Source organism: Cetorhinus maximus, chromosome 17 (assembly GCF_964194155.1).
Source record: "Cetorhinus maximus chromosome 17, sCetMax3.hap1.1, whole genome shotgun sequence".
NCBI classification, from domain to species: domain Eukaryota; kingdom Metazoa; phylum Chordata; class Chondrichthyes; order Lamniformes; family Cetorhinidae; genus Cetorhinus; species Cetorhinus maximus.
Window position 1 is genome coordinate 19,612,405 of NC_135895.1, and position 22,961 is coordinate 19,635,365.

The 22,961-nt window shown below is 44.9% G+C and overlaps 1 protein-coding gene across 4 annotated transcripts in view; it reads right to left on the minus strand.

Moving 5' to 3' along the window:
• bcar3 (BCAR3 adaptor protein, NSP family member) overlaps positions 1-22,961 on the minus strand; it is a 164,100-nt gene that overhangs the window by 27,378 nt on the left and 113,761 nt on the right. Inside the window, exon 1 of one of the 4 annotated variants that reach the window (XM_078560804.1) lies at positions 7,335-7,442. The exons of 2 other annotated variants lie outside the window; for them this stretch is intronic. In XM_078560804.1, coding sequence (XP_078416930.1) covers positions 7,335-7,346 — 12 coding nt within the window. In that variant the 5' untranslated portion in view covers positions 7,347-7,442. Of the gene's footprint in view, positions 1-6,780; positions 6,903-7,334; positions 7,443-22,961 lie in introns of those variants that run through there. One more of the 4 variants, XM_078560805.1, reaches the window with a different exon arrangement.

The following is a 22,961-nucleotide window of genomic DNA, read 5'->3' on the forward strand; positions in this document are numbered from 1 at the left end:
CTTCCTTAAGTAAAGAGACCAAAACTGTACACAGTACTCCAGGTGGGGTCTCACTGATGTCCTGTACAATTGTAGCAAACCTTCCCTACTTTAAAACTCCATCCTCCTTGCAATAAAGGCCAACATTCCACTTGCCTTCCTAACTACTTGCTGTGCCAGTATGCTAACTTTTTTTGATTCAAGTACAAGGACACCCAGATCCCTTTGACCCGCAGAATTCTGCAGTCTCTCTCCATTTCGATATTACTCTGCTTTTCTATTCTTCCTGCCAAAGTGGACAAGTTCACATTTTCCCACATTATACTCCATCTGCCAATTTTTTGCCCGCTCACTTAACCCACCAATTTGCCAATTCTTTGCTTCTTCCTCACAACTTGCTTTCCTACCTATCTTTGTATCATCAGCAAATTTGGTTATACTATGGTCTATCCCTTCATCCAAGTCATTAACATCGGTGGTAAATATTCGAGGCCCCAGCACTGATCCCTGCGGCACTCATTGCACTTTACCAACCTGAAAATGACCCATTTATCCTGACTCTGTTCCTGTTAGGTAGCCAATCCTCTATCCAGGCTCATATCACCCCCCCCCCAGCACCATGAGCTGATTAACTTTTAACAGACTTGGGATAGATTTTAACTGTGCAAAATTACAAATTGGGTGATGGCTGAGTCATCACCCATTTTCCATTTTGACATTCATTTCCACTCAAGGTCTACCCCCAACTCTCATCTAGGATTCTGACTAGGTTACAATATAAACTGAAAACAACGTTAAAATCAAAGCAGATGGGGGGGAACCACAGGGATCAAAGCGAAATTAAAATGGTCCAGCTGTTGTAAATCTGCACAAACAACTCCTGCCCCTCACTGTATTTCCACAACAATAACAACAGGTGATCGGGTAGCCCCACTACATGCTGTTTTTAATGGAGCTTCGGCTGCCCGTAATGGCTGCTTGCTCCATCTACAAATACAGGTGGATGTGAATGCCAGACAAAGTCAGACAGAATACATCCAGATTTCAGCACCGGAGAGTTTGGGTGCTTCACACTTTTTTTTCCCCATCAGTTGTGTGCTTCAGGAGATTACCTGATCTGTGTTGTTCTAACACCAGCATTTTAACCTGTTCATTTTGTACCTATTCTGCTTGATCAGCAGCCCACCCACCATTTTAAACAGCCGCTTCCCTCCACTAGCAGTGCACACTGCAGTCACAGGAGCACTATCTGCAGGATCGACAGCAGCAAAGCCGGCACAGAGCATCATCACCCCCAAGTTCCTCTCCAACTCACACACCACGCTGGCTCAGATACATATCGCGGTGCACGGACTGCAATAGTTCAGGAGAAATAGGTCAATCACCACCTTCTGAAGGGCAATTAAGAGTCAGTGATAAATGCTAGTGGTGCTCATAGCCCAAGAATGAATTTATTTTTTTTTAAAAATGCTTTAACAATGACCTTATGTATAACATACCCATCAGAAGGCTGAGGGGTGACCTAATAGAGGTCTTTAAAATAACAAAAGCTTTTAATAGACTGGATAGAGAGAAAATGTTTCCTCTTGTGGGCAAGAGAATAACTAGAGGCCATCAATAGAAGATAGTCACCAAGAAATCCAATAGGGAATTCAGAAGAAACTTCTTCACCCAAAGAATGGTGAGAATATGGAACTTTCTACCACCGGGAGTAGTTGAAACGATTAGCATAAATACATTTAAGGGGAAACATATGAGGGCGAAGGGAATAGAGGTTTACAATGATCGACTTAGATGAGGAAAGTTGGGAGGAGCCTCGAGTGGAGCATAAATGTCAGTATGGACTGGGGGGCTGAATGGCCCATTTTTGGATTTAAGATCTTATCTTTCTTGAAATAGGGATAGTAAGTATGTTTGCACAAACAATAAACAGAATCAGAAGCTGACGCATCAATAGCAACAAAGCAGCTCCCCATTAATCTGGAGTTACTTGTGTAAAAGAACATCCCGGAGCGCTTTACACAAGGAATGGACAGGGCATGAAGGGATTTAAGACCGGAGGCCAAAGTCAAAGAGGGCACGGAGATCTGAGTTTACGTATACAGCTGTGGTGTCCCTGCTGCTGAGAGGATGCCTATTAGGACCATGTGTCAAGAAGTTAGGCACCCAGCCCATGAGTTTTCACACATTAATATTAAACGGGTGGGAAATCACCAGTTGGGGATGCACAATTTCCTGATCCGTGCTTGAGGCTGGGAGTGTGAATTTCCCCATAAGCTCTCCCAGCTGCAGAGGGGACATTGAGGTGGTAATTCTCTCTCACAGCAGCTAAGCTCACCTCTCAGATAGGTTTCAAATCCCTTTACATACAACAAGTGACCCTAATGGAATGTCTGAGGTAATGTGGTGTCATGAAGAGATATTAATGTATATAATGTTAATGGAAATTATTTTAAATTAGACTTGTAGTAGGGTCTATGTCTGTGGGTGTGGGTCTGTGTGTCTTAACTGGATTAAAGCCAGCTAGTCTGGGTGCTTTGATGTGTAGTAGTTTTGAGATGTTAAACAATAGGGTAGAGGGGACATTTGCATTTTGTTGAATAAACCATTCAAAGACTGGGGGGGGGGGGTGAAATCTTGCACCTAACTAGGAGACACCAAGCAATGTTTATATATTACTAATAAAATTGGTACTATGAAAGGGGTTTTATTGTTAGAAGAGGTGGAGTTCAAAGGGCCTGGTGATACAATGAGAATTTGCTTTCAAAGGGAAGGCCAGGTATATACAGAAGAGTTTTCTGTGTGGAAGTCAGAGGCATGTAAGATCTAAGCCTATAAGCCTACCACTGTATCTGCAAAGGAACAAATTGAAAGGGACCTCATTTTTGAATTCGTAAGATAAAATGTGCTTTGCCAGGTGTCTGTTTAAGTCTATGGGTTATTGTTGCCTTTACCAACTGCTGTGTCATAACAGTGGGCAAATTCCTTCAAAAGGCCCTTGAACCCAGAGAGAGGTATCAAAGGTGAAATGAGCTGGGAAGAGAATTCCAGAGGACTGAAGTGTAATGGGAGTTTTGGACAAACAGCGATCTGGAGCTGCGGGCTGGGTTGTTGGGCTGGAAGAAGAGTTTTCCTGAAAAAGGGACAGTGATGTGCAAGGATTTAGAAATGGCCAGTGTCATCTCGAAAATGATTCCAACAAGGATGGTACCAGAACAGAGAGGTTATAGCTAGCAGGGAAAATTGTAAAGGCTCAGCTCTTTTCTCTGGAAAAGAGAAGGTTGAGGGGTGACCTGATCGAGATATTTGATCAAGTGTGGCATCAAGGAGTCCTGTTAAAATTAATGTCAATGGGAATCGGGGGAAAACTCTCCGCTGGTTGGAGTCATACCTAGCACAAAGGAAGATGGTTGTGATTGTTGGAGGTCAATCATCTCAGCTCCAGGACATCACCACAGGAGTTCCTCATGGTAGTGTCCTAGGCCCAAACATCTTCAGCTGCTTCATCAATAATTTTCCTCCACCATTAAGGACAGAAGTGGGGATTTTCGCTGATATTGCACAGTGTCCAGTACTATTCAGAACTCCTCAGATACTGAAGCTATCTGTGCCTGCATGCAGCAAGACCTGGAAAATATGCAGGCTGGGGCTGATAAGTGGCAAGTAACAATTGCCCTACACATGTGCCAGGTAATGACCATCTCCAATAAGAGAGAATCTAACCATCTCCCTTTGACATTCAATGGCATTACCATCGCTGAATCCCCCACTATCAACATCCTGGGGGTTAACATTGACCAGAAACTGAACTGGGCTAGCCATATAAATATTGTGGCTACAAGAGCAGGGCAGAGGCTGAGAATCCTGCAGCGAGTAACTCATCTCCTGACTCCCAAAGCCTGTCTACCAAGGCACAAGTCAGGAGTGTGATGGAATACTCTCTACTTGCCTGGATAAATACAGCTCCAACACCAGCTCAACACCATCCAGAATAAAGCAACCCGCTTGATTGGCACTCCATCAACCATCTTCAACAATCACTCCCTCTGCCACTGATGCACAGTGCCAGCAGTGTGTACCATCTACAAGATGCACTGCAGCAACTCACCAAGACTCCTCAGACAGCACCTTCCAAACTTGTGACCACTGCTACCTAGAAGGCCAAAGGGCAGTAGATGCATGGGAACACCACCAACTGCAAGTTCCCCTCCAAGCCACACACCATCCTGACACACACTGTCGCTGGATCGAAATCCTGGAACTCCCTCCCTAACAGCACTGTGGGAGCGCCTACACCACATTGACAGCAGCGGTTCAAGAAGGCAGCTCACCACCACCTTCAAAGGCATCTATGGATGGGCAATAAATGCTGGCCTATCCAGTGATACCCACATCCCATGAACGAATAAAATCAGTACACTCTGACTTCAGGTCACAGGACACAGGGTCTCACTACAGTGGTCAAAATCTAATCTTCACATTGAATTACTCATCATTTTACACCCTTTATGTATTGACCAAAATAAACCCTGGTCTGAAATGCCTTTGTTCTAACAGTGGCCTCACTATGAAGTAATGAATGTCAGGGAAGCTGTACATCCTACACAGAGCAGCGCTATCGGACAATCTCTGCCCTTGAAGTTCCACCCTGTATGAGTATCATGATGAGTTTACATCTGACCACTCAACAGGTCTCTCCCTTCCTGTCAATCTGTAAACTAAAATCCCTTGGCCTGTCATTCATATCTTCCACTCACGCAGAGCTTTCAAACCTCAAATCCCAAGTGGAAAATCATTTAAGAAGGACAATTTTCTTTGTGCCGCTGGGAATCGTTAACAGAAACCCACATGAAACACACAGCAGTCTCACAGACCTCTTTCTGGCTGTGATTAAGCACCTCATGCTTTTGAATTCAGTCCATCTGGGATTTAAAAGGCTGGGTGGGGTGGGGTGGAGGGGTTGTCTTTTTTCTTGTTGCAGCTTTATCCTGAAACATGGATGAAAGGGATTTTTTTTAAAAAAACTGCCCTGTTGGAGTAAGGTTGGAAAATGAGGCAGCTTCTCAGCCTGTGAACTGCTTTTGAAATCCTCTCAGAGACTGGGTGCTGGGGCTGGGGGTACGGGGGCTGGGGCTGGGGCTGGGGGTACGGGGGCTGGGGCTTGGGATGCGAGGGCTGGGGGTGCGGGGGCTGGGACTGGGGGTGCGGGGGCTGGGGCTTGGGGTGCGGGGGCTGGGGCTTGGGGTGCGGGGGCTGGGGTGCGGGGTGCGGGGGCTGGGGCTTGGGGGGTGGGGGCTGGGGCTTGGGGTGCAGGGGCTGGGACTGGGGGTGCGGGGGCTGGGGTGGGGGCGTGGGGGGTGCAGGTGCAGGGGCTGGGGGTGCCGGGGCTGGGGGTGCAGGGGCTGAGAGTGCAGGAGCTTGGACTAGGGGTGCGGGAGCTGGGGCTTGGGGTGCGAGGGCTGGGGGTGCGGGGGCTGGGGGTGCGGGGGCTGGGGCTGGGACTGGGGGTGCGGGGGTGGGGGTGTGGGGGCTGGGGGTACAGGTGCCGGGACTGGGGGTGTGGGGGCTGGGTGTGCAGGGGCTGAGAGCGCAGGAGCTGGGACTGGGGGGGCTGGGGGTGCGGGGGCTGGGACTGGGGGTGTGGGAGCTGGGGCTTGGGGTGCGGGGGCTGGGGGTGCGGGGGCTGAGAGCGCAGGAGCTGGGACTGGGGGTGCTGGGGGTGCGGGGGCTGGGACTGGGGGTGTGGGGGCTGGGACTGGGGGTGTGGGGGCTGGGGCTGGGGGTGTTGTTTCAGATAACCAAGTGACTTGGCTTCTGTGAGGCCAACTCCAGAAACTGTGCCCATTAGAGGCATTCAAATCCCATCTAGGAATGGATTCCTCCTTTTAAGACCCTGGCTGCCCACCCCCAACATCCCCCCCACCCCCAGCCCCCAGCCCCAGACCCCTACACACACAAACCAGCCCCCAGGTCCAGTGTAAAAATACAACAATGTGCATTTGTTTCCAGCCATTAGCTAACACAAGTCTCACAGACCCATTCCTTTCCTCACCAATCACAGCTTCAGTTGGAAGATGAACCAATGCCTTTCGGCTTACGACAAAAAACGGCCCAATCTTTATTTTTAAACGATTGGGATTTTTTTTTAGCCTGTAGTTTACATCTGGTGCGGCGGTTATTTTTGGTCCATCTGATCTCATTCCTTTGCAAAAAACGCTGCTTGGGCCCAGACCCCCAATGCAACACTAATAATACCCCAACACTCACCCGGGAGAGGAGCTGCTGCTAAAACTAAATGGAGAGTTCCCATGACAACCTCTCCAGCTATTTGAAGTATTAAAACCTGATGCCAAAGCCGAGCTGTGCACATTGCTTATTGTGGTGTAAGCCAAACAAGTTCGGTGAGCATAAGAGCCAAAACATCTCGAAAAATAGATGCGGTCCAGTTAATAATTCAAGCTGTACAGTTATATATATATATATATATATATATCAAACAAAAAGATTCTTACACTAACCCGAGCAGTTTGAATGGAGCCTGCACCACGGGGGTTAATAAGAAATGTCAACTTTGCATAACCTCCAACAACTAACTCCCATTCACAAAGCACTGCTGTCTGGGTTGACCCTGGAAGGGACACAGAGCTGACAAGTGCTGTCTGAGGCTCCAGGAGTTTGGAGCCTTGGTGCTCTACACAGGCGCTTGTACAGTATATTTGGGAATAGTTCACTAGTAATAAAAACTGCCTTACTGTGTCCTGCGCTCTGTCTGACAGATCGGTTAAGAATTCAAGTACGTACCTTGACTCCAATGTAGGAGTTCCTATAGAAACAGCACAAAGCTGCCGAGAGAGCTCTTAAAATACTGCACCGCTCAGTCATTTTTGACGATGTGAAGTCGGCCAATTTTGTGGAAAAAAAACTCCCCCCCCCACCCCCACCAACACACACACACACACACACAGGAAAAGGTTCCTCGGATTCTGCACTAAAACACTACAGAGTGTCTCAGAGCTAGAGGCAAGTCCATCACTGGGAGCCGATCTTAATTCCCCCCTCCACCCCCTCCAAAGTGTCCGGGAACTCTTTATCCACACGTCTTCTGTAGCTGCCGCCTGACAGCTCTCAGTGAATCAGACTCCGGGGTCCCTCTGTGCCGTCCTGGCACGCTACCCTGAACAGTCCATGTATGGAGAGCTGGACTCTTCATGTGATCCCACGTACTGCACTGGCAAATAGCACTCTCCAGCATTTGGGAACAGCCCTCAAAGCAGAGGAGCTTTAAATACAGCTCCTGTGGGAGCGTCTGCTACCCACCACTCACTCACTCTGCACTCATTGGGTCATCTGCTTACCTGGAAGACCATTGTGATCTTTATTCTCCGCACTCTCTCCAAGGATAGTGCTGTGTGGTGAATTGAGAGAAGCCAGTTCAACTGATACTCGCGTAGTTTAAATGATAACTGAAGTCTGGGTGGGAATATCTGAAGTTTCAACATTCTGAACCATTGACTCATCCGAAATATGTAGATAACACCTCACCCATAGCATCCTCCCGTTAATGAAGGAACTCCTGGCTAATTATTCATTGTCTACATCTGAAAGAAGCATGAGCATTAAAAAGCAGCAAAACCGGATTCCTCTTTATAAACTGTGAACAGAACGTGCTGTCCGAAAAATAATTACTACCAAGATCAGCTAAAACCCCAGCTTCATACTTTACATTTTCTTCAAATTAATTATTAATATACAAAGGCAGAGGGCTGGGGCTCAGGAGAAAGGGAATCCAAATATCTGTAATTATACAGCATGTTAACAGCATATAAGTAATTAGCCAGTGGACCATAGACTCATGAGAGTGTGTTATGGTAATCAGAAGTTGCTCTTTATTTTACACCCCCCCCAATTTCTTAATGCAGGTTGATCCAGGACATGTATCATTCTTCTGCCCATAGGATAGGCAAGCAAACTGCTCTGAGTGGATAAGTACAGTTCAGCGAGAGTACTCCATTATTTATCCAGCACAAAATGAAATTCTTTCCACCACCACCACCTCACCTATCTGATGCCTGAATGAATCTTTTGCTGCCCAGCTGACTTTACTTGAAGAGTTTCTTACCGATGTCCTACCTAAAATCACCTTCCACCTCTTGTCAGCCTGGAACATGCAAACGTATGAATTAGGAGCAGGAGTAGGCCATTCGACCCCTCAGCTCTGCTCCGCCATTTGATGAGATCATGGCTGATCTGATCTATTTTCCTGCCTGCCCCTTTGACTCCTGTGGATTGAGCTCACTGGAGGATCTAGCCACAGCCTGACAAGTACTGTAGGAAGTGCTGCATTGTCAGAAGTGCCATCTTTCAGATGAGACGTCAAGTTGAGTTCCTCCCTGCCTCTTTGGGTGGATGTGGAAGATCTCATAGTGCTATTTGGGGAATGTTGGGAGCATTCTCCTGGTGTCCTGGTTAATGGTGACCAGTCAACCAAACATTGTCAAAGCAGAATAACTGGTCCTCTCATTGCTGTATAAATGTGTACAAATTGGCTGTTGTTTGCCTACATAATAACAACGATTACATTTTAAAAGTAATTCATTGGCAGTAAAGTGCTTTGGGAGGGCATCTTGTGGGTGTGAAAGGTATTGTAAAATGCATATTCATTCTTTGTATTTGTAGCATTCTGATATATCTACAATTTTAGCAGAAAAGTTTGAGCAGCTTTTGTTGATGATTCTCTCTGCCCTCACACACATATCCAAGCTAAACAATGAAGCTATATAACATTTTAATGCATTCCCATTTCAGTGTCAAATTATCTGTCGTGGTCCTGCTAGTTACTCTTCTCAGACACTGACATTTATCTGAAAGTAATCAAGTACCCAAAACCCCAGCAATAACACCTTACTGTCATTTTATCTGTTATAAAAATATTTTGTCTAAACAAATATATACACACTCATATACACACATTATTAGAAAACAGTTGTATTAGATCATGGGGTGATGTATTAGCAGTGTTTAGAATTATGAAAGAATGGAACAGAGTAGATAGAAGCAGACTGCAGTTGAAGAGTCGAGAATGAGGTACCATAGGTACAACATTAAAGATAAGAGCTTTAGAACAGAGGTGAGCAGTAACATCTTCACACACTCTGACGTGAGGCTGTGGAATTCATTTCAAAGCAGAAAGTCTGTCCACAGTCAAGGTTAGATTGGTTGAAGGGACAGGACTTAAGGAAATATAGGGACAGGGAGGGTAAATGTAATTTTAACAATTTTCTTGTGTGGGGTGTAAAGGTCAAGCTCATTGGGCTGAATGGCTTGTTGCCATGTTGTAACTTCTATGTATTTCTATGTAGCTTAATAATTAGAGATAGATGCCCCAGGGTAGGCCTTCTTGGGATTCTTTACAATGAATCATTCTTATAAATGTAAAGATCTTATATTCATTGCTGTATACCAGTGGTATATACAGGTGAGATTATTATTCCATTATTCTATTACACACGGTAGTCTAATACCAGCATACTTCTTTGACAGCACCTTCCAAGCCTGCAACCTCTACCATCAAGGTCAAAGGCAAGGGCAACAGATGCATGAGATGCCACTTCCACATTCCTCTCTGATTCACACACCCTGCTTTGAAAATATACCGTCGCTCTTTCATTATCACTGGGTCAAGATCCTGGAACTCCCTCCCTAACAGCACTGTGGGTGTGCATGGGGAGATGGTGGTGTAGTGGTAATGTCACTGGACTTGTAATCAGAGGCCCACACTAATGCTCTGGGGACACAGGTTCAAGTTGGTGGAATTTGAATTCAGTTAATATATAAATACTTATAAAGCTAGTCTTAGTAACTATCATCGATTGTCATAAAAAACCCATCTGGTTCTCTAATGCCTCTTTATGGAAGGAAATCGGCCATCCTTACCTGGTCAGGTAGATGGGGTTTGTTCCTGCAGGGCGGGGAAGTGTGAGTGTGTGTACTCTGTATGGGGTAAACAGAAATTCTAGCTGGAGCAGGTTTCTCCCTACGAATGGTTTGGACATTCTTAAATACAGGGATGGGTTTCTATGAATGACAGACAGCCAGGTAACCAAAAATGTACCATGATGGACACTAAGTAGGATGTAAGAGAAAAGTTAAAGGATCAAGTCAAGTGACTCCTTGGAGAAAGAACTAAGTTTTAAGGAGGAATTTAAAGAAGGCAAGAAAAGTGGCAAGTCAATAAAGTCTAGGATATGAGTGCAAGGGCATGGTGATTGAAGGTTTTTCCACCAATAGTGGAGAGGAGAGCTCCTCAGGAGGCTGGTGGAGGGAGCTGCATTGGAAGACATAATAGAACAGAAAGAATGATCAAATTTGTTTTTAATACAAGGCCTTTCATGTCCCAAAGTGCTTCATCAATTAATTAATTCCTTTTGAAGTCCTCTTCATCACCAGGCACAGTGGTAGCAGTGTGTACAAGACGCATTGCAGAAACTTACCACAGCTCCTTCGACATCACCTTCCAAACCTGAAACCACTACCACCTAGGAGGACAAGGGCATCAGACACATGGGAACACCTCCACCTACAAGTTTCCCCTTCCTGAATTGGAAATATATCGCCGTTCCTTCACTGTAGTTGGGTCAAAATCCTGGAACTCCCTTCCTAACGACACTGTGGGTGTACCTACACCACATGGACTACAGCAGTTCAAGAAGGCAGCTCACCACTACCTTCTCAAGGGCAAATGGGGATGGGCAACAAATGCTAGCCTTTCCAGTGACCCCCACATCCCATGAAGGAATAAAAAAGTCTACAGTTATGTAGGAAGACGTAGCAGTCAATCTGCATATAGTCATAACCCACAAACAGCAATGCAATAAATGATGTTCCAAAGGTGGATGTAAGCAGTAGATGTAGAGTTTCAAGCCCACCGAGGGATCAAATGGGACTTACATTTTCACACTTTCCATTTCTGTCAAAGTGACAGGTGACATTGATACCCGAGGTGCAGAACCTATAGTAGGAACCAAAAAGCTTGGCTTCCATCATGTGGATACTCAGCTGAATTAAAATTGCGGTTCATCCATAACCTTGGTGTCAAAGAGGGCTTGGTGATCACGGTAATGGTCAGGAAGCCAAGGGTGATGGTCAGTGCCTGCGATGGATAGGAGCCCCTGCCATTATGACACAAAAATGACAACTAGTGAAAGAATAAAAGATGGAACAAGATATAAAACAGAAAGAAATGTATGAAATAATTAAAGCACATGTGGTTTACAGAAACTGTAGAAAGGTCCAAATGGATGGAAAATCAGGGCTCGGCAACATTTATCCTAATTTTTGTTCTGGTGAACATTCTCCACCAAATACAATCTCAACTATTTGGGATAAGCCCCGAACCACCCAATAACCATTCCTGGCTGGGCCAGATTGTCGTAACCAGATCACTGGATGTACCCATGATGCCTAAGCCTGGCCAATGGATACTGCAATTGAGTTCCAACCGGCTTTTAACTAGAATAGCATGTACTTCTTATGGAATAGTATTTGAGATTCAGGACACAAATTTGTCACTGATTAAAAACAACATTCTTCAGCCACTAGGGAGGAGAAACTTAGTTTCACCCATTTCTGGTATGAAAGGGGCAGCGCAATTTGAATGCATGTCTGAGGACGTCAGCCTGAGGCCCGATCAAAATTAGGCTTAGGGATGGCTGATAAATGCTGACTGTTATCAGCAATGGCCACATCCCAAAACTGAATTTAAGAATTGGGCAAAGTCAGTGGTACACGCAAAGAGAGAGAGTGTTTCCCAAAAATAGACCTTTAATTGAACAGTTACACAGGTCTATTTAAGGGAAAGCTAGATATGTACATTATCTTCTTCCTATTCTCTGCCTAAAGGCAGGTCCAAACCATAGCATCGCGACCTCCATGATGGGTAGGGCAGGAGGCAGGTCCCGATTCCATCCCAGCCAGAACAGGGGTCAAAATCCATGTTGTTGGCACCATTCTGATCCACACCAGCCATCCAGCCAACTGAGAAAACCAACCCCCCCAAAGAAAGTCCAAGTTGCTGACACAACATACACTTTTACATGCATGTTGTAGGTAGAACCATGAACAGTGATAGAGGCTCCAATTTTCTTTCCATCACATGGCTGACCAGGAAAATCTCTCCCTCTGTTACCGCCTACCATTGGCGCATGTTGGAAGAACTTACAAGTTGATACTTAACCTGTTTGGCCGTGTTATGAAAATACCTTCCTTGGCATTAAGTCCTAGAGCGGGACTTGAACCTAGAGCTTCTGGATCAGAGGCAGGGCTGCTGCCCACTGTATCACAAGGCCTCCTGATATGTACATAAGAACATAAAAATATAAAGGGAGCAGGAGTAGACCATAAGGCCCCTCGAGCCTGCTCCGCCATTAAATACAATCATGGCTGACCATTGGCCTGCCTGCTCCCATATCCCTCGGCACCCTGAGACACCAAATATCCGTCCACCTTAGACTTAACTATATGCAATTATAGGGTAGAGAATTCCAAAGATTCACAACCCTCAAGCGAAGAAATTTCACATCTCCGCCCTAAATGATTGCCCTCTTATCCTGAGATTGAGCCCTGCATTTTTCATTTCCCAGCCAGGGGAAACAACCTTTCAGTGTCTACCCTGTCAAGCCTCTTCAGAAACTTGTATATTGTAATGAGACCACCTAACTCCAGACAGGATCGGGCCAATCTACTTGGCCTCACATCATCGGACAACCCTCTCATCCCTGGAAGCAACCTAATGAACATTGAGGGAGAAATGAACAGAAGAATGTGTTGATGGGGCTGGATGAGCTAAGATGGAGAAGACTTGTGTGGAGCATAAACACCAATCGGGACCTGCTGGGCAGTTTCAGTTGTGTAAATTCGGAGATAATTCAATGTACAATATTCTAATATAGCTGAGAGTTGCAGCAGTTTGCTTAACAATTAGCTGGTAGGGTGTTTATTATCTGGGGAGCTGATGGTACTAGAGTTAAGAAGAAGTTAAGGTGGTGGAATGGGCAGGTGTAAATTCAGGAGCTGACACAATTCGCCTGTGCTGAGATGTACAGAGTATGCGGACTCACAGAGCAGAAAAGGCACAAAGAACTGGATTATACAAATGACATGTCCTAACAGAGGTTCACGCGATGGGAGCAGGAATTCAGATACAGAGTTTAGTGGGTCTTTAACTATCTTCCAATGTGAATTCCCAACATGTGCTCCCACTTTGCAAGGTCCTGCACTGGAATCATTAATTCATAAAATCTATCCTGAGAGAGAGAAAAGTCAATTTTCCACACAACGTCAGGGAATTGTGGGCAGAAATACTTCATTGACTGTAAAGCATTTTGGGGCATCCTGCAGTCATGAAAAGCGCTATATAAATGCTTTTCTTTTTTCTTCCCACAATCGGCCATCCACTAATCGCGAGCATGCATTCAGAAAATCAACTTGGACTGGGAGCTGCTGCTAACGAGGGCGGTAAATAATAAGTTTTCCATTACACTGAAGCAGAAGTTACTGTTCCCAAAACAAGCCACATTCATCAGCCTCATCAAGGGCTGAAAGGGATCTTCAAACGTGCACACAAATGGATCAGACAAACATTTTGATTTTTAATCTCCCTGTACTTAAGCTAATTACAGCCCTAGTTCAATGCACTTCAGTAAATTCTGTAACATAAACTGTGATAACTGAGTTCAGGGGCACACCCGGATCATCAGTTCATACCATGCATGACTGGTGTACCAGGAAGTTTTTAATGTTGTGTTCCACCCAAGTATTCTGTTCCTCTGCAGAAACTTGCCTCCTCCACTTTTAGCATTCCCATTGCAGGAGAAAATGAAAGAGGTGCTTTCTAGCCCTTTGCCATTTAAGAAAAAAGTATTAAAATAAGGTGCCTGGTAAAATTGCTACAGTTTATTATTCACATTTACTGGGAGTGTAGCTTATGAACAAGGTGGCATACTGGGCTGACTGCAGACCCATCAGCTCAGTAATACACACAGCAGCAGATTAATAACCACAAACACACCATTACTCCACCAGGAGCACAGCAGAAAGGCTTAGAACAAGAAATAACACACCTCTGTACGACATTGAAAGCACGGAGACAGTCTGAGTGTTTGAATAATATTGCTGCCCATCATCGACCAATTTATCGGTTTGACCTTGCGACCCACACAAGCTGCGAAGTGGGCAAGGAAATTACATTTAATCACAAATGGAAGATGGTTCATGAAAATGGTAACACTGTCATGTCAATTCATTCAAACAGGTCATTAGTGATAAGTGCTTTTGGGGGGAATTTAGTGTATCCCAATTTGCCTCCTTTAAAGGACTAGCCACTACTAATGGAGGGCGAATTCCTCTGGGAGCTTTCCCTTTTTGCATCCACTGGTGATGCTGCTTCACATAATTACCAAATCAATCAGGAGCATAGGAACAGGAGGAGGCCATTTCCTCCAGCCTGTTCCACTATTCAATGAGATCTGCGCTCTAACTGCAGAAACCCACCTTTGCCCTGTATCCTTTAATACATTTGGTTAACAAAAATCTATCAATCTGAGACCTAAAATTAACAATCAACCTATCATCAAGTACCATTTACGGTAGAAAGTTCCTAACTTCTACCAACCTGTGTGTGTAAAAGTGTTTCCTAATAACACTCCTGAAAGATCTGGCTGTAAACTTTAGGGCTGTGTGCCCTTACTCCTAGGTTCCCCAACAAGCGGAAATAGTTTCTCTCTATGTACCCTATCAGTTCCCTTTTATATCTGGTAAACTTTGTATAACTCACTTGTTACTGTTCTAAGTTCCAGGGAATACAACCTTAGCTTGTGAAATCTCTTTATGTAATTTAACCCTTGGAGCCCAAGTCTCTTTCTAGTAAATCTACACTACACTCCCTCCAAGGCCAATAGCCTTCCTAAGGTGTGGTGCCCAGGACTAAATACACAGCTCCAGATATGTGGTCTAATCTGGCCTCAGCAATAGCTGTAGCATGCCTCCTAACCTCGTAAGGACATAAGAAATAGGAGCAGGAGTAAGCCATTCAGCCCTTCGAGCCCGGTCTGCTATTCAATGAGATCATGGCTAATGCTCTACTTCAACACCATTTTCCTGCACTAACCCCGTATCCCTGGATGTTTTTAATATGTAGAAATCTATCGATCTCAGGCTTATATCCTAATCCTCCGGATAACAGCCAACATTCTTCCAACATGTGGATTTATCTTCTATTCAGGAAAGAGTATAAGCTGATGTAAGCACTAAAATCTATAATTGCTGATACACCTTGGCCTGACTGTGCTCTTTTTCGAATGGTGATTTCTCAGGCTCTTTGCTGCACAGATGTGATCCAGAATCATATTTCAGCCGGGTGGTGGTTGAATGTATCTTCAGTGAAGAAATCAACAAAGGAGAGAGGAATCGATTGCTTCATAGGCTAGTGTTCTGTTATATTGGTTTGCAGAGTCGCATATCTCCATTCTGTCCCTGTGGTTGATGAAAACGTTAGCAGTGCTCACCAGCAATAACCTGGCTTCTCCCTAGTGCACATGCACCATCCAAGGTCAGCACACCAAACAAAGGGAGCCTGAGTGCTGGTAATCACAACACAAGGACTCATCAGATAGAGCCAGAGGCTTGTGGGAATCACAGTATAAAGATCTGGAGTGACTTGGTTACAAGTTGAAATTGACAACTAACGATTGTATTTTCATAAATACCTCTCAGTGTGTAAATGTTTTTACTCCTCCAGGAGAAGGTCGAAGCATTTTCTACTCTGTAGGAATGGCACAGCTAGCCAAAGAGTTTTGCATATTATATTGCCATGAAGTTTGGGCCTTCAATGTCTGTTCATCCACCTACACCAAAGACCCTCCTCATACATCAGGTGAGTGGAAAAGCTTCAGGGTAAAGAAGGACAAAACCCTGAACATGTCTCTGGGCATCAGCTAGGCACCAGGAGGGAAGGATCTGTGTCTGGCTCAGAGGGGTTAAGAACAAGTGACTTTAGGAGAATTACATGTTAGTAAGCAATTTATTAGTAATAGAGCAGAAATACTAGTTCTGGTTGAGAGCAAATTTTTGATTCGGAAATGTCACAAGAATGTTCATTGTGACTCTGGCCAATGGGCGAGTGCCAGTTTCTTTCTGCTTCACTGCAACGCTGAGAGCAAGCAAAATGGACTGAGAAACAACTGGCACGCAGGCTGGTGTCACTTTAGGCAGCACCCAAAGTTACTATCCTAGGGCCATGGGCAGCCGGACAACTCTTTGATACTTCAGAGTACAGTCAACATAATATCCCACCGGAGAGCTAAACCATCACTGTAACATGTGTCTCGCTAATCTGTCTTGTAAAGGTTGCTGCTTGATTATTGGCTGCCGCATTCCCTACTTTACAAAGGTAACTACATTTCAAAAAGTACTTCATTTGCGGTAAAGCTGTTTGGGACGTCCCGAGGTGGTGAAAGGAGCTATATAAATGTAAATCTTTAAAGCTGGAATGAAACCACTAGCCAGCAACAAACTGGGTAAGATGAGCAAAGTTAACAAAATTATTTCCGTTAGAATAAACTTCATGAAAGACAACACCAAAACAAAGCAGACCAGTGAAGAATGTTCAAATCAATTTTAAACTGCACTCTTATGAGGTCAGGTCATGCTAGAGACTCATTCAGATTATCAGTGCCCATCAGTAAAAGCAACTAATGTTTTTAGTCTGTAATTATAACATTATCGTTCATTCCTATCACTCATGCCAAGATGTTGATAAGGGGCAAATTAAGGGACACTCCCCTTTTCAGAAAAAAATTAAAATGTCAGGAAAGCAGAGAATTCTCCACGTAAGCATTTATCACTGTAAGGAATGGCACTGCTCAACATAGGTGACTATATGGTTAGCTAGATATATGGACATAACTGTACCCACAGTGAGAGAGCCACAACCAGCCCCATTACTTCACAATTGAAGCATTTGTCATCCTTTATCACCGATCGAAACAGGTCCTAACTATACCATCAGCAACTGTTTCTTCCCCTTGATTTTATTCCTCATCCCGAGATCCATTTCTCTTCTTAAGCCTCCTCCCCTGAAGCTGGTGGGATTCAGGCTGAGAGAAGTTCCATGGGCCTAGTACCTAATTCGCCTTTTTAGCTTCACTATGTTGAGGCCAATGGGTAATGCCCTTACTGTCACTGTTACATAGGTCAGCTGATTCAGAATGACCAGAGAGTTTTAGTCTAGGCTTTTTCAATTCATTAGCCACTCACCATGTGTGGCTAATTTGGAATCCAGATGTGACTACTTTCATTTTTAATAAATAGAAATAAGTAACAGACGTCACTGTTGGGCTTATGACCTCGATATTCATTTGCATGGCACATTGCAGGTTTATGTTAACCTTTTTGTGCATCTGTTGGCTAAATGGTTTAAAAAAAAAGCAGAGTGTAAGATTTTTTTTGATCGTTGCAATACTTTACATCCTTGGTTACTACTTGTTGGTTACCTGAAAGCACCAGACCTTCGCACCATGAAAACACCAACATTATATGGAGAGGGGGACCCCGTCAGCGTGGTCAGCTCAACCAATCAGGTTAACTGCTCTGGTCAGCTCAACCAATCAGGTTAACTGCTCTAGCTCATCAGAATTCAGCAACCTGAACTAATAACAAGCATCTCCAACACCCTGTATCACAGCAAAGGAAACGCAGCACCCGAGAGGTCACTTCATGGTCACAAACAAGTGCCACCCAACCGCCTTCTGAACAGAGTGTAGGGGGGCATCTGCTGTTTCTCGGTAGGCACATCAATATTTATTGCAATGACTTCATCGGAGTGAAAGTGCCATTTGCAGCTCCTTGTCTAAAGATGTCATGACAGAAGCTGAACTAAGATGTTCAGTCTGATAAATTCATGCAAGAAGTCTAAACGTTAGTGAAAAAGAAAGGCTGCAAAGTTTCGCACTGAGGTAATGTGAGCTAGATGTGTGTTAAGTAAACCTACACGTGAATACGTTTACTATATTGTGTGTAAGATGTTTCCTATTAAACTGAGTGCAGGTGGCCAAAAACGATGTCATGGTAGCCACGCCCATAGCTAGTCTGTGATTTCTGTCGGACAATACTGATCTAGTGTGTAACAACTGAGGTAACGGGGTGGATTTCCTGTAGATTCTGAACTGATAAATGACCCTAAACAAGCATTTTACCTTCTAGCCCAAGAAAAATAATTTGAAGCCACTTTGTGACAACATTGGGATGTCATAATTCACACACCTATATAAATATTTTGGGGCTGGTTAGTTCAGTTGTAACTAGCGTGTGGCTCAGAATAACACCAGGAGCGTGGGTTCAATTCCCATTCTGGCTGAAGTAGGCTTGGGGCCTGCCCCAGGCTTGATGCAGAGTGGTGCCCCCCAAGCTATATAACCAATTCTCTCTATCGCTAATAAACAGAAATGCCTAGTCCCTCATGAACTATGGCCAATTACCTACCTACAATAATTTTTTTATATAAAGGGTGTGGTACAATTTAAGCTTGTTATGGACAAAGAAATAAGACAAGTTGCATAAAAATGTTTTGGATTGGGGGAGAGCGGATTTTAGTCAAATAAGGCAGGATCTGGCCAAGGTAGACTGGGAACAGCTACTTGTGGGGAAATCTACAGAGGAGCAGTGGAGCAAAAAGGAAATGGGGAGGGTGCAGGCTCAACATCTTCCCTCTAGGGTGATAGGAAGGAGTAACAAGCCCAGAGAACCATGGATGACCAGAGATATTAAGGGTACGATGAGAGAGAAAAGAGGCTTTTAGCAGGTACAAGGGAAGCAAATCGGTGGAGGCATTAGTGGAGTACAGAAAGTGCAGGGTGGAGCTTAAGAAAGCAATTAGGAGAGTAAAGAGGGGATATGAGAAAGCTCTGGCTGGTAAAAGTAGGGAAATTCCCAAGATATTCTATAAGTATATCAATGGGAAGAGGATAACCAGGGAAAGAGTAGGGCCCATAAGGGACCAAGGGGGCAATCTATGGGTGGAGCCAGAGGACATCGGTAGAATGTTGAACAAATACTTCACATCCGTCTTCACCCAAGAGAATGAGGATATTGAACTCGGGGAGAGAGACTGCGAGGTTCTTAAGCAAATTGATATAGGGAGTGACAAGGTATTGGAGGTGTTGGCAGGCTTAAAAGTGGACAAATCTCCAGGTCCGGATGATTTGTGTCCCAGACTGCTGAGGGAGGCAAGGGAGGAGATCGCAGGAGCTTTGACCCAAATTTTTAATTCCCCTCTGGCCACGGGGCAGGTGTCAGAGGACTGGAGAACAGCTAATGTGGTTCCGCTATTTAAGAAGGGTTGTAGAGAGAAGCCAGGGAACTACAGGCCAGTGAGTCTCATGTCAGTGGTAGGGAAACTATTGGAGAAAATTCTGAAGGAGAGAATCTATCTCCACTTGGAGAGGCAAGGTTTGATCAGGGATAGTCAGCATGGCTTTGTCAGAGGGAGGTCACACCTAACAAATTTGATTGAATTTTTTGAGGAGGTGACCAGGTGTGTAGATGGGGGTAGTGCTGTTGATGTAGTTTATATGGATTTCAGCAAAGCCTTTGACAAGGTCCCACATGGGAGACTTATAAAGAAGGCAGATGCAAATGGGATACAGGGTAATTTGATAAGGTGGATTCAAAATTGGCTTAGTTGTAGGAGACAGAGGGTGATGACAGAAGGATGCTTTAGTGACTGGAAGCCAGTGTCCAGTGGCGTACCACAGGGATCTGTGCTGGGTCCCCTATTATTTGTCATTTATATAAACGACATAGATGACTATGTGGGGGGTACGATTAGTAAGTTTGCGGATGACACAAAGATTGGCCGGGTTAACAGTGAGGTTGAGTGTCTTGGGCTACAGGGAGATATAGACAGGATGGTCAAATGGGCAGATAAGTGGCAGATGGAATTTAATCCTGAAAAGTGTGAGGTGATACACTCTGGAAGGAGTAATTTGACAAGGAAGTATTCAATGAACGGCATGACACTAGGAAGTTCTGAGGAACAAAGGGACCTTGGCACGTGTCCATAGATCTCTGAAGGCGGAGGGGCATGTCAATGGGGTGGTGAAAAAGGCATATGAGACACTTGCCTTTATCAATCGAGGCATAGATTACAAAAATAGGGAAGTCATGTTGGAGTTGTATAGAACCTTAGTGAGGCCACAGCTGGAGTACTGTGTGCAGTTCTGGTCACCACATTATAGGAAGGATGTGATTGCACTGGAGGGGGTGCAGAGGAGATTCACCAGGATGTTGCCTGGGATGAAACGTTTAAGTTATGAAGAGAGGTTGGATAGACTTGGGTTGTTTTCGCTGGAGCAGAGAAGACTGAGGGGCGACCTGATCAAGGTGTACAAGATTATGAGGGGCATGGATAGGGTGGAGACGGAGCAGCTGTTCCCCTTAGTTGAAGGGTCAGTCACCAGGGGACATAAGTTCAAGGTGATGGGCAGGAGGTTTAGGGGGGATGTGAGGAAAAATATTTTTACCCAGAGGGTGGTGATGGTCTGGAATGCACTGCCTGGGCGGGTGGTGGAGGTGGGTTGCCTCACATCCTTTAAAAAGTACCTGGATGAGCACTTGGCACGTCATAACATTCAAGGCTATGGGCCAAGTGCTGGTAAATGGGATTAGGTAGGTAGGTCAGGTGTTTCTCACATATCAGTGCAGACTCGATGGGCCGAAGGGCCTCTTCTGCACTGTGTGATTCTGTGAATCTGCGTTGCTTTTGCACCAGAGAGAACAACAGAGACAAACTGGTGATATTGGGCCAATAGGAGGAAAGATAGACGCAGAAGGAGTTATGCGCAGGCAATAAGTGGGTATATGTAGGGAAAGAGTGCAACATGCCTCAACTTCAGAGTCGTGCCCAACATTGAAAACGATGCACAAAATTAAATAGCATTTACAGCTCAGGAACAGGTCATTCTGCCCGACAGGTCTGTGCCAGTGTTTATGCTCAACATGAGCCTCGTTCCACTCCACTTCATCTAACCCCATCTATATCTCCTTCTATTCCTTTTCCCTAATGTGTTGTAAATGCAACTACATTAGTGGCATTAACTACTCACGGTGGTAATCATGTTCCACATTCTCATCACCCCTGGATAAAGAAATCTCTCCTGTATTCCCTACTGGATTTATCAGTGATTATCTTATATTCATGACTCCTAGTTCTGGACTCCTCAACAAGGGGAAAAGTCTTTACTAGGTGAACCCCTGTCGAGCCCTTTCATGATCTTAAAGATCTCCATCAGGTCACTCATTAGCCTTCTCCTTTCCAGTTTCAAGAGCGTCGGCCTGTTCAATCTTTCCTAATAGGTGTAGCCTCTCAGTTGGGCTATCGTCCTTGTCAATCTTTTTTGCACCTTCCCCCCGTGCCTCTTCATGATGTGGAGAACAGAACCTATTTCGAGCTCTCCAAGTGTGGTCAAGGTTCCATACAAGCTTAACCTAACTCGCCTGCTTTTCAATTCTTTTCCTCCAGGAATGAACCCGAGAGCTTGGTTTACACTTTCATGACCTTGTCGGTACGAGTCGCTGCTGCTAATGGTCTGTAATATTTGGGTCCTTCTGCTCCTCCATCCCATTTAGACACTCCATAGAAGCAGTATTTCTATTTTAATCGTTTATCATATCCTTGTGATTTGTATTTCTCAGGCTAATCTTATAAATAGTCAAATGCCAGTGATGCCCCACAGTGTAGCTTACAAAAAGTAACTAAGGATTTAGTACATGCCATTTGCAAACACCCTCCTAACGCCTGGTCCCACAACACACTCGGGCTTCACCCTGTTTTGAGTGAGTGAAGTGCAGCAGCTTTGTCTGCTCAGTCTCATGGGCCCTATTGTCACAAATGATGTTTTCATTCCCTGAGTCATTGGCGTGTCACCCAGCCAGTCAGAGAGAAAATTTAGCTCCATAACTGTGTATAAATACAGCAAATAAAAATAGATTTTCAAGTGAGTCACTGGTGAAAATACAGTGGAATCCCGCCCAGCACAAATCTGAAAGAAAGAACCAAACTTAAAAAGAAGGATCGAAAGAACAAACACGTGACTCACTGGCATTTATGCAACAAACAACTTCTTGCAAGTCAGTGTTGCCTCAGATTTGGGGACTTGGGCCTGGAAAATTCTGGGCAGCAGGCTCCTCAATTTCCAATCTGTGCTGGTCCCTCCCCACCCTCCCCCGACTGCTGACGGAGCAGAGCTGTTAGGGGTTAAGGTTAGGCTCGACCCTAGCTCCATATTGCCTGGACGAGGGGCCTACTCTCAAAGGCTTCCTGAACAGTGCTGATCAGCAACCTGCATAGGGTTGCCAACGGTGATTAAATATATAAATATATATAACTTTGTTCTTCTCCGCCGATGCTGCCAGACCTGCTGAGTTTTTCCAGGTATTTCTGTTTCTGTTTTGGATTTCCAGCATCCGCAGTTTTTTTGTTTTTATCTCTGTGATTAAATATATTCCTGGAGGTTTCATCACATGACTTGCCCCCACGCTCCAGCCATGAATCAGCCAACATCTCCATCCTTGTGACTCACTGCCTTCCTACGCCAATTGGAAAGCAAAAAGACTCATTGCCCAATTGGATGATGCTTGCCTGTCAGCCAAACAGCCTCTATCACCCCCCCACCCACCACCCCCCGCCCCCAGATATTTTTATATCTGGTAAAAAGAAATCCACCAAGAAAATTTAAAAAAAAACAAATCTTTTTAATTGTCCTGATGATTTCTCTGGAGATTGATCTTCAATTCCTGGAGACTCCAGGCCAATCCAGGAGGGTTGGTAACCCGAAACCTCCATCCTGGGAGCGACATGGGCTGGCCTGCTGTTTGATTTCTTTCGGTCTCTCTCTTCCCTGGGAGGAAGCACCTGCTCCTCTGCTTTGCAC